Source organism: Anneissia japonica, unplaced genomic scaffold, assembly GCF_011630105.1.
Source record: "Anneissia japonica isolate Jap-2015-1 unplaced genomic scaffold, ASM1163010v1 scaffold1231_len1163931_cov198, whole genome shotgun sequence".
NCBI classification, from domain to species: Eukaryota; Metazoa; Echinodermata; class Crinoidea; order Comatulida; family Comatulidae; genus Anneissia; species Anneissia japonica.
In genome coordinates, this window is record NW_022728604.1 from 1,038,538 (window position 1) to 1,051,572 (window position 13,035).

Below are 13,035 nucleotides of genomic sequence, written 5' to 3' on the forward strand. Positions count from 1 at the left end.
TATATCACCAAAGAAAGGTGAATAAAGTGTTCATATAAAGGACATAATCATAGCTCTCCTATAAACAAATGAATAAAGAAATTGTGTAATAAAATGCTTCTAAAACTAGTAAAAGTCTGTAAAACTAGCCATATTCTAACATTGCGCCCCTCTACCCTTTCACAAACAAACCTGGGTTGTCTGTCATAATTGACTAATTTAAATTGTAGTTAGTATAAGACCTAGCAGAAGCAAACACAGGAATTTAATTAAAACACTTTTAATAATTCAAGTGTTTGTACAAAGCACAACTCATCTAGAGTGTGACATCAAAATTGTACCATCACTATGTTATTCGAAACTCTACGGTTTTCATTAATAATTTGTAGGCCTAGGCCTATTTCCAAACATAATGCATCAAATATTGCATCCTGTGTATTTGCAAAATTAAATTGCATATTATCAATATTTCACAATACCCTGCACGCTGTGTAAATACAAACAGTCACTGTTATTTATTTTATTAAGTATTCGTGTTCCTTGCACATATTTTTGGCACTGATTAGAAATAAAATTTTGATGAATTTATCATTTTCGCAATAAACGTATACATTTTTCTCATTCACGTCAACTAAAATAGGCCTAAACTAGATACGCCACTGCCTATGGTGCCATATTTTCAAAATGTGTTAAGCTTCACATCGCCACCCCCCCCCCCCCTTTCTCTTTCTAAAATTGCCGGCCACTTGCAAAGGGCTTCCGACAGAAATTTGTAAACTTTAAAATGTGGCTACCAAAGGCCCGTACAGATACAAGGGAGGGAGGGGAGGGGAGGGGTGAAGTTGTTTCTTTTAGTGATATATTTATTATTTATTTAATAGGATTTATACTAGTATACTAGGCCTACGATCCTTATTCTTTTTTTATTGTCAAATCAACATAGAACATAGATTAATAGCGCCCTCTCTAAAGAAGATAGATTTATTATAATGAATTCAAGATTCTATATCCTCCGATGTCATACCTGTGTACATTATTACTATTTATTCATTCTCATCTACAAGCATCTTCAATCCATGTTCTGGGAATATCATATAATATTATGCAGATGCATCGTCAATATATCAAACCATAAATGTAAAGAGTTTGGAATAGGTATGCGGTGATGTATGCAATATTGATCATTTCACATAAGTGTTGCCATGTTATTTCAGTTTGTGGACTGACTAAAGCAATAAAATTATGCTTGATTAATGCTTGGTAATAAAAGATACACGTTTTCTTTTTAGAGTGAGGGAATTACTCAATGTGATCACCCTTTTTTACCCGACACTCGAAGATATTATTAAAATCCGAGATATTTTGATAAACAACTTAGCTTAACTCACTTGTATAAAATTTATAATAATACTGACGCTGATTATGTTTGAATGGTTTTTTGTGCGTGAATGTATATTATATTTATATTTTTATGTATAAGGTTAAGGACTGAATCTTTTTTTTTTATATATAGCTATATTTTTTTTTTTTTTTTTTTTTTTTTATTGTTCATTTCACATAACTTCATATAGGGGACCCCTATGGAAATAATTGTCTTTTTTCGCAATTTTAGGGTTATCCCTGATATGCTCTTTTGTGATTTGATCTGTTCATGTGTTTTTGTTTCTGTTGTATTTTTTTAAGAGCATATTAAATAAATCAAATTAAAAAATCAAAGATGTTTATTAAATTGTATACTTATATAATAATTAATACTGTAGATTGCAGGGCCTACAGTATATGATTATTTCTGATGTTTTTTTTATGTTTGTGGGTATATATATATATATATATATATATATATATAACATTGTTTTTTTATCCTTTGAATGTTTCTTGTCTTTGTTTTATGTCCATATTCAGAATAAAGAAATAAAAATAAAAATATACAGGCCTATGAGAGCAAGGTAGGTAATTGTTGAATTGCCTTGATCAGAGAGGTCTGGATCACCTTTGAGGGTAAAGTTGGCATCATCCCTGCTGGCCCAGTGAATGCAAACTAGAAGATGCACTTAATCATAGTTGAGTGTAGTTTTTTAATGGTATATTTTCATATCGATAAAAACAGTAATAGCCGCAACAACGACAGTAGCAATAATACTCCACTTTTAGCAGATATACTGTATTGCTGTGCTGTCCGCTATCCCACTCACTGGATCAGACACCTATGAGACGCATCCTCAGCTCCCTGGGAAGCACAAGTCCACGGGCTATTTAGATCTTAGCAGGTACCCAATTGTACTCCTAGGTGAAGAGAGACAAATGTAGATAAATTGTCACAGCAAAGGATTTGAAACTCCGACTTCGTGGTTGAGAGACTGCGCCACACTCCTTCATCACAAACAGCATACTGTATCTAAAGCCAAGCTCCAGCGGGAAAAAACTTTTTTGATATGTTTACAACTGATTTTTCTAAGACAGAAAAAGCATATTTGACGAAGATCTTGCGAGCAGTCAATGAGATACAGATTTTCGAATATTTAAAAAACTGGGGGAAAAAGGTGGAAAAAAGGGTGGTGGTTACACCCTTTTACCACCAGGTTTTTAATATTAAAAAATCTATTAACCACTTCCGAGTATTTTTGTCAAAAATGTTTTTGTGTCTTAGAAAAATGAGTTGTTCAACATATCAAAAAATATTCTTTCTCCAGAGCCTGGCTTTAAACTGATTAAAGCAACAAATACAGAAACTGAAAATTGTCAATTCCAAAATAGGTTTAATTAAGAGCATAATGAATGCTTAAAATGAAAGTTACATGAGCACAACAAAACTTTTCTTAGACCTACAAACTGAAAGAATTTTCATCATTGTTAAAACTTGTACCAAAAACGCAACACTACAATAAATATGAATTATGAGCGCCTTTAAGTGAGAGAAACTAAACATTTAGATTAATATTTTTTGTAACAGTTTGACATTTTGTAACAATTTCTGACATTAGTACACCAATGATTTGAATCTGTGTCTAGCAAAATATTTCTACCATTTTATATACTTATACTTATATATATATCCATATATATAAATATGTATATATATTTGATTAATGTATTAAGAATTATAATATATTATAATGATTAATGACGCTTTCACCATAATTTCAAGTTTTTGGATCATAGATTGGTTTTCTGAGAATTCCCCTGTATGCACAAATGCACGTACAGCATACTATATACGCAATTAGCTAGTGTTATCCATAATGATATTAATAAACACGATACCTTTACAACGGTAGATCTGTGTTGCTAAATATGCGAGTCTACATAGATAAAGCACCAATGGATACATCACAATCAATTTATACTTCTGAAGTATGCACATTTTTAAAAATTCAAGTGTTTCTAACAAAACTGTAGTTTACTACGATTGTCCACCATCATGTTATTTAACTAAGAACACAAAAATATCGTAAAACAGGGGAAAACCATCAGGAAAATCACAGCAGCGTAAAATTCCCTAGGGATAGGGAATGTATCTACAAGATCACTTAAACTAATATTCTCATACAGATCAAAAATACAAAAACCACTTAGCACTGTCATATATATTTTTACCTACCTACACATTACTTATAGACATGTATATGAATAAAATTAAATTTACTTGGAAAAAAAACAAAAAAAAACAATTGTTTAAAATATCTTAATTTTGAAATTAGATACTAGTTACTAGTTCAAATTCATCCTCCCTAAAAGTATTTTTTAGGGTCATATTTATCTATATATATTATACAAATGCATGTTTTGGATATTGCTAATTTGTGTTTTTTTTTTCCCGACTCTAAAACAAACCATAATCTTAAGAAGATTCAGAGCATTCTGAACATTACATTTCATGTCACTGCCACTTCCTACACTTGGCAAAAATATCCAAAATGTTTATGCACTAGAACAATTTCTGGCATATACACAAGAGGTCAGAGGTTGAGAGGGTACTTGCAATTACAGTGGACATATTAATTAAAGAGCACCAATAAATGATCAGTCTTCCACTACTAAACATTGCTATTACTATATTAAGTTATTTGAGATTTAACGGTGTTGTTGATTGAGTTTTTACAGTGTTTAAATAAAAACATTATTATTATTATTATTATTATTATTACTTAAAAAACTGAAGAATTTATCCATTGGATAAATTATGTGATTCATTGCTTCAAACAGGAAGATCTATACCCTAACTGTAGGTTGGGGTTTTTTTTTTTTTTTTTTTTTTGGGGGGGGGGTCCCCCACATTTTGTGATTTAGTTCCACATTGTAATTCCCCCCACCCCCAAAACCAGACTACGCCCTGTATAATATATGTAAATGTATATTCTCATAGAAAATATGTAAAGCAAAAAAACCAAAACAAACAAAAATATTTACCTATTTCTGATAACATTCATTACATTATTAAATAGCACCTTCTAAATATGCGATAAAATATGAATAAATCAAACTCAACTAAGAAAAGGATTATATATAAAGTAAAATCAAGAAAATGTATAAGCACACATGGTTGTGTCAATGTCAACCTTGAGGTTGTGTCAACGTGAGGCGCTATATAAATCCAGAATTATTATTATTATTATTATTATTATTATTATTAAAAACTATGATAGACACACAATTCAACATCCTGAGGCTTTCACCAAAAAATTGTAAACAAAGACAGTCCTAAATGACTTGTTAAGCCCTGTCCAGACTATCAAATTTTATTTGACAAAAACACGTGACATGCCTAAACATGGTCATGATGACATCACATCATGACCATATATAGGCACGTCATGACTATATATGGGCATACAACAGATTTTTATCAAAGAAAATTTGATAGTGTGGACAGAGCTTTAAACGCTGCTAAAGTCCTGTCCAGACTTGTCCAGACTATCACATTTTATTTGAAAAAAAAAACATGTGACATGCCTAAATATGGATATGACATCACATCATGACCATATATAGGCATATCATGACCATATATAGGCTCATGACTATATATGGGCACATCATGACCATATATAGGCACATCGTGACCATATATAGGCACATCATGACCATATATAGGCATATCATGACCATATATAGGCATATCATGACTATATATAGGCACATCATGACCATATATAGGCACATCGTGACCATATATAGGCACATCATGACCATATATAGGCACATCATGACCATATATAGGCACATCATGACCATATATAGGCACATCGTGACCATATATAGGCACATCGTGACCATATATAGGCTCATCATGACTATATATATAGGCACATCATGACCATATATAGGCACATCATGACTATATATAGGCTCATCATGACCATATATAGGCTCATCTTGACTATATATGGGCATACAACAAAGACAATTTGATAGTCTAGGCAGGGCTTAATCATGGATTTAAAGATTTCCTTGTGTTTATTGTAAGGTTCCACTGAAGTAAATGAGATATCTGTTACAAGGCTATGCTATCAATGTAACATTAAATATTCTGTAATAATAATAATAATAATAATAATAATAATAATGATGTTGAAACAATTATTACATATCTTAGGAGCATAATCACAGTATGTTGTTGATTAATTTTTGAAATCTACAATATATATATATATATTTAGCAACACATTTGCTGACATTCAATAATAAATGTTATTTATTGAATTAACCAATATTATTAATTGATTGATATTCACTGATGGAAGAAAACCCAAATTGAAGCATTACCCATGAATTTAAATACATTCCAGGGACAAATGTGTAAATCCACCCTTCAAATAATAATTTTTAAAAATCTTGAAATGTCCTTGACAAAATATGGAAAATATGTCTTCTGGAATATGTATGTATTACCCTGATGTATACACAATTACTTGCATTTTACACTCACTATGTATCAATATACACTATAATATGACAGAAATGTCATAATAGCTGATGCAGGACAAACTATATTTGTGCATACAGAAATGCATTTTGAATAATGTACAGTTACATTTACTTATAAACATTATGAACGTACTGTACTTGTACTTTACATATATAGCACTGTTACATAAACTTACAGACAGCATGGGGGAGATTAACAGTCATTGATACAGCACCCTGATCACTTACAAATTTACAATCATGATCAGTTGTTGTACGAACACAATTCAGTATCCTCTTATTAACTCCACCATGTCTGCAATGCTCACCTTCACAACAAAAACAACACACTTATTACCCTACATTACAATCCTACAGTATGTATTTCAACAAACAAGGACATTAAATCACACTTACGTTTCTTAATGATATTTATATTTCTACATCTGGTTCTTTTGGATGAAACAGGGAATCAAAATCTATACATGGACAAATTATATATATATATATATATATAATATATATATAGGCATCTAACAAAATGTTTTTTTTTTTCACTGATTGCATTACTAGACACTCGGAATTGTAAATTTACTTATGTGTTTGATTGTCATTTTCACCATGCATCTCACAAGGAAAAAACTGATATGCTGATAAGAATCATGTACTAATAATGACATACTGTGTAACAAAAATACCTTGTCCTACAATATAAACAATCCTCACACACTCACCTTTATATATAGCTTTACTTTTATCGTAATAGCATTATCATATTTTCATCAGATTTTACTATCATACCAGTCAAATCAATTATCATTTTCGCATGTAGTTAAATCATTGATGGCAAAAACTACCTTCACCAAGTCAAAAACATCCTGGATGCTGACATCAAGACGGATTTATAATTTAAAATATTTCACGATTTTTACACGATACTTTACATCCTCTTTCTCATTGGAAGCATAGCAAAATCTTTATAAAATTCCCAATAAGCTTTGTGATTTAGACGACTAATGAATATGTAGATACTACAGCTAGCATTAATACTTTTAGACTGGATGGAATTAATCATGATATAGTATCTAAATTGATTATGTTTTAATATTCAAATTCTTTCTTCTAGTTTAATATATATAATTTATCAATGACATTTCAGTGACAATTAGTCTCACTTTGTTTTTTTTTAAATTGTTCGCTAATATATTTACTGAGAACAATATAATGTTTGTATCATTACTAGGTTTTGGTATACAAAAAATAATGGTTGGTTGGAGGTTCAATTATATTATTCTTGATCCGTTTTGTTCATTTTGTTATTCATTCATTTAGTTTGTAAGTCATATAGTTATTAAAACGCCATCAAATATATAATAGCAATACTGTCCAGTGATGATATTTAACAAATTCTTGATCAGTAAATTCAATAGATATGGAATTTTGATGAAAGAAATGTTAATAGTGCGCATATGTTGACTATATTCATAATAAAAAATGTGATTGTTTTAAACATCCAACAATATAATGTCCTTTTAGGTATCTTGCATCCTTTCAATGCAAAGAGTTATAAAAATAGTGTAGGTAATCAAGCGATTATGTTCTTGTACATTTGCTGGCGTCCAATAAATAGCAGTTTGAATTTACTTAATTTATTCGTTCATAAACCATTTAATTTAACCAAGATACACAGTGATGCTGTCCATAAATAGTTTGATCAGTAAATACAATCAATATCGAATTTTAATTTAAAGAAACACCAATAGCACACATAAGTAAACAATATTCATATAAAAAAAGTCCGTATTAGCAAACATCCAATAATATTATGTCATTTTAAGCATCCTTTACAATTATGCAAAGGAGCAAGTAATACGCAAGGCATTATAAAAATAGTGTCAATAATAACTGATTTAATTCCTGTACATTTGTAAAAAACAAACAATTGATGAGAATTTTTGATTGCAATGTTGGTTTGATGTAAACAGATTAAATTACAAAATCACATACTTTTTTTTTCATAAATCAGTAGCTAATAACTAGACTAACTCGTCTAGTACATTACTAAATTGCATTTTCTTTGCCTGGGAAATTACTACCAACTCAGTAACCTAGCAACAGCATAGGACACATCTGAACATAAAATTATTTAATTTAATCAAAAATCATCATCGCCCTCTGATGAGCTGGTCTCATCGTCATAGAACCCTCTCTTCTGATGATTCAACAACAACGCATCGGAATCAGGATCAGATTTCCGGATGGCAATCCAAATCGCGAAGGAAAACACGTAAAGAGCTAATACAGGCATTAGGGATAAGATGACAGCACATTTAACAGTCCTACAACCACGTGTGGGTTTCTTACGTGCCTTTCTACGCATAACCCTCGTCTTCCGCTTTTTCTGTTTCCTGAAAGCGCGGACGAAAGGAGTATCTATTCCTGTTTTTGTGAAGTTGGCGAGAGCCGTAATGTTCCATTCCGGATGATGAAAGTGGATGTCAAACTTCTGAGCCCAGCGGGCAAAGACAGCTTTTTCTGTCATAAACAAATGACCCGACTTCAAATTGTGTTCACTCCAGCTATAGTAGCTACATTCCTTTGTTCCATTCGGCTCGTAGTAATGATACATTGTTGAATTGTCAGTATTTTCACTGAAAAGAATAAAAATGTAATTACATATTAATGTATAATTCTAATGTGTATCACAATACAACTGCATTGTTTTTCACAATAAAAAAAAAAAGAAAACAAACACATTTGCTGTAGAATTAGGTGCGACTCAAGAAGTACCCCTCCAATTAAAGGCCACCTGCACGCTTCTGTGGTACCAAATTAACAAATGTGTTTTATCTTTATTATTCAAATTAGAGACCAAAGGTACTAAACACCATCAAAACCCCAGTAACAAAAATGGTCTTTAATTGGAGGGAAACCTGTACTCTATAATAGAAGAGTTTTAAATGTAGATAGAATAGAATTACTGCAGGAATCATTGAGTCTGTAAAACACAGTCCAGGAAACAAGATAATATACAATACTAAAGCTTGGTGTGAGATTAGGACGATATACATTGATAGCGGATAGAGACAGCTGAACTAATAAACACTCCTTATAGTACAAAACAGCTGTATAATGATGATAACTGCTGAATACAAAACTTCAGAACCACTATTCGGTACTACCATGGTACTACCTGCAAAAGAAATGCCATTAAAGATAATGATGTACAAGAACTATACTCTGTGTACAGTAAAACCTTGAATTGAAGCACAATAGACTTAATCTCGAGGAGAAGCCCATCTCAAATTGAAGCCCTCTCTTAAGTTTACAAAATTAGCCTCGAAAAGATGACCATGGGCTTCATTTCAAGATAGCACAGGTTTCTTTTCGAGTACAGTACATACACTGTACATGAATTTCAAAGAAACGAAATAAATTAAAAACATGCTTAGTTTATACAGTAGTTAAGGTGACTTAATTCTTAATTTACTTATTTATTTTATCTATCTATTTGACCCTATACAATAAAAAGCACGAGAAACAAAACGATGATCAGGGACAGCTAAAGCAAATCTGTAACACAAACGAGTCAGCTGACCCTTAAATATGAAGTAACATGAATATTGCACACAATAATGCCGGTTAATACACTCCATGATACAGATTGATGTTATTACAGTGACCTTATTTATTGTTTTATAGTACTAATTCCCAAAATTTACAGCATTCATTTTGAAAAGAAGCCCCTTCTCGAAAAAAACTTCATCTCTCAAAAAGTCCACCCAAAGTTCACATAAAAATCAATTCAATTCGAAGTTTTACAGTATTCTAGGGACAAGCACTTCACAGCATCTTGGTACCAAGGGGTACGTAAAATGGATGGGATTGTATAAACCAAAGCAAAACCTCCCCACATCCATTCTTTGACTTCCTGGTTATGAGTCTTTTGGTTTAAAAATCAAATATAAATGTTATTAGTATATTCAAGTAGATGAGCTTTAAATTGGTCTTTGAATGACTTTCCCAGGAATTTCCAATTTTAAAATGAAAATTAAAATCAATTAAAGTATTATAGTTAATGATGTAAGTTTATTTACGATAATTCAGTTTAGTCATGGAGAAAATATTTTCTCTATGGTTTAGTTAATGTAGTTAAGTTTCTTTCAGTAGGCCCTAATGTGATTTTCTTTTTTTAATGTCTATTTTTACCTTTTTGTTTTAATTTCTGTTTTGTTGAATTGTACAATGCCTTTACGGCCTTGTTAAAAACACCATTGCGGTGAACAAGTCTTTCCGTAGTTAAATAAAGTTTTTACTATTATTATTATAGATCTAGAGAGTATATGTACTGTAATAATAATAATAATAGTGTAGTTTTATATAGCGCACATATCCATCTAATGTAAGATGCTCAGGGCGCTTGAAATGTGGGCTAGGAACTCGAACAATGACTTTCGTCGCCGCCCCTAAGGGTCCCTTCGTGTCTGTGCTACCCGGTAACCCGGTACCAGCAACTCTCGTCGTCCACCACAGGGGCTGTCTGTTCCAGTACACCGGGGTATCCCCCTACTCGTCTCGAAGGATGTACTGGGTTCTTTATAGTGCACACAAGCCACTGTATACACTGTGCCTACGGTTTATAGTCCTTATCCGAGAAGACTTGTTCCACCACCAGAACCATAGGCGAGCGTACCGTTCGAACCAGCGCCGATATTATGGCTATAGCTTGCGGCGCCCCTGCTAACCGCTCGGTCATTCGACTCACCGTACTGAAAATCAGTTTCAAAGTGAAAGCAACAATAAACAATTGAAAAGCAAGAAAATTTAGCTTCAAAAATATCTTTTAACTAGAGCAGTCACTCTCATAGAGTGCAATCCTGTGCCTGAATACCGAACAATACGCAGGTTGGTTATGGGCGATTCTATTAAAAAAAAAAAAAAAAAAAAAAAAAAAAGTCAATGACCTTGACCTTTTCTTCCAAAATTCTAATCATGTCTTAGATTATTATGTACTGTTCCACTAAGGGTGTGTTTCTACTGATAAACACAAAATAATCAATTTTTTTAAACCGCTTTTTTAATGAGTGCCAGATAGCCTGCCCGCATTGCAACTGCAATTTTTGATTTTACGAAAATCTGTTTTCATGACGGAAATTGCGTCACCATTTTGCATATACAACACGTTTTCCAAACTGCATACAGTAGTATCTTTCCCATTCTTGCTATAAACAACCTGACGCTTGCACAAGGAATAGTCTGTCATTTCCAATTCTTCCTTGTTCCAAAGTTCAACAATTCTGCTACCATGTTCAACATACAAGCATTTGCATTGTAAAATATTTAGGTTTTCATACGAAAGGTTTTTTTGATTATGCCATGATTATATATTTTTTCAATCAATTTTGCTGTTCTTTTGTAGATCTAGATGGTTAAAATTAACTTATACATTTATCATAAAAATTCACCACTATCACAGGAAGACAAACAACCCTCACCTTTCTTGGCTCATAACATTTATAGAGCAGGGACCATAACCAACTTTCACCAGTTTAGTATGAGCACTGAACATGGTGGTATAATACTTCCAAGGTTTAATATATTTAAAGGCTCCTTTAGGACCAGTAATATCTTGACTTACCAGGAATATGCACACACACACAAAAGAGACACTCCAAAAATAGTAGTATTTTGAAAATGAAAGCTCTCATATCATTAAGCACCTTCCTGTCATGTGAATTTATATATACCACAGTCATTTATAATAGTATACAGAATATATTATATACTGTAATATATTCATATGCAAACTTATCTAAACAAATTTTAAAGATCGAAGGAAACCATACAATTCCTACATGGGTGTCTCGAAAACAGACGGAGACCCACTCGAATAACAGGTTTCTGTTTCTCTATGTCTGGGTCTCTGTTTTCATAATCGATAATAAAAAACTGAACTGGGTAGGAACTTCGAAAACAGCGACCCACTAAAAATTCAGAAAATGTTGTTTTGCATGTGCAAGTAAGTCTACCTATTATACTCAGTGAATCCACTGATCAAAAACTATGCTACACTAATTAATAATTGATTATAAATATATCAATATATTTTACTAGACATAATAATGATTAAGGTAAAGATTTGTCTAACACACCTGTATTCAAGAATGACAAATAACAACTGAAAAATAAACTGTGACTAAGAACAGTTTGTTAATTCATATGATGCAGAGACGCCAAAACTGTTCATATCCAGATTAAACAGGCTGGCTCACTGTAATGGCAATGACGTCTCCCTTTTCCTAATTCTAGCACAAATTGTATGACGATGACATAAGAGACTAGTTTCTTCATCAGAATATCCATATCACAGGTAGTTGTAAACTAAGTTTCCATCATTTTTTTTTCTAGTTATCTTAAACACATAGTGTACATAAAACAGAACATTAATTATCAATTACATTAAAAGAAATACCCTAAGAACTAAAAAAACAAAAAACAAAACAAAAAACCGCAAAATAATGATTCATCTAAATCAATAATAACTACATACATTGTGAAATAAATAATTAAAAAATAGAAATTAGAAAAACACATAAATAGCAATTTGGAAATATATTTTGTTAACCAAGTAATCAAAATTATTTTGTTGTAAATATACCCTCCCTCCTTGTTGATTCTTTTTTTAAATATACCCTCCCTCCTTGTTGATTCTTTTTTTAAATATACCCTCCCTCCTTGTTGATTCTTTTTTTTAAATATACCCTCCCTCATTGTTGATTCTTTTTTTAAATATACCCTCCCTCCTTGTTGATTCTTTTGAGAAAAAAGGATGAAGTTTAGTAAAGGAATAATCTAACCCCTAAGTCTGGATGGAGCCTAAAATGGGTAATTTACACACTTAATCATTTCTCATCATGAAACTCTTCTACTATCCAAACATTAGTAATTAGTTTTCACACATAGTCAATACAAATATATGTTCGCTGAATTCATTAAACCCAAATTTGGAGAAAAATGACAGGCTGTGTATTGTATGGAAAGGAAAATAACTGTTTTTTTTAAAATGCATTTTCTCTCTTAATATTCTCTGTCTCTTATACACATCTAGATGTGTATAAGAGACAGCCCTCACCTTTCTTGGCTCATAACATT

The 13,035-nt window shown here is 31.8% G+C and overlaps 1 protein-coding gene across 1 annotated transcript in view; it reads right to left on the minus strand.

The window, feature by feature from the left end:
- Nucleotides 1-7,062: 7,062 nt before the first annotated feature.
- Nucleotides 7,063-13,035, minus strand: part of LOC117114360 (beta-galactoside alpha-2,6-sialyltransferase 2-like) — a 55,293-nt gene continuing 49,320 nt past the window's right edge. The window contains exon 5 of the mRNA XM_033258011.1: nucleotides 7,063-8,534. Within this exon, the coding sequence (XP_033113902.1) occupies nucleotides 8,039-8,534 (496 nt within the window). The 3' untranslated portion in view covers nucleotides 7,063-8,038. The remainder of the gene's footprint in view (nucleotides 8,535-13,035) is intronic.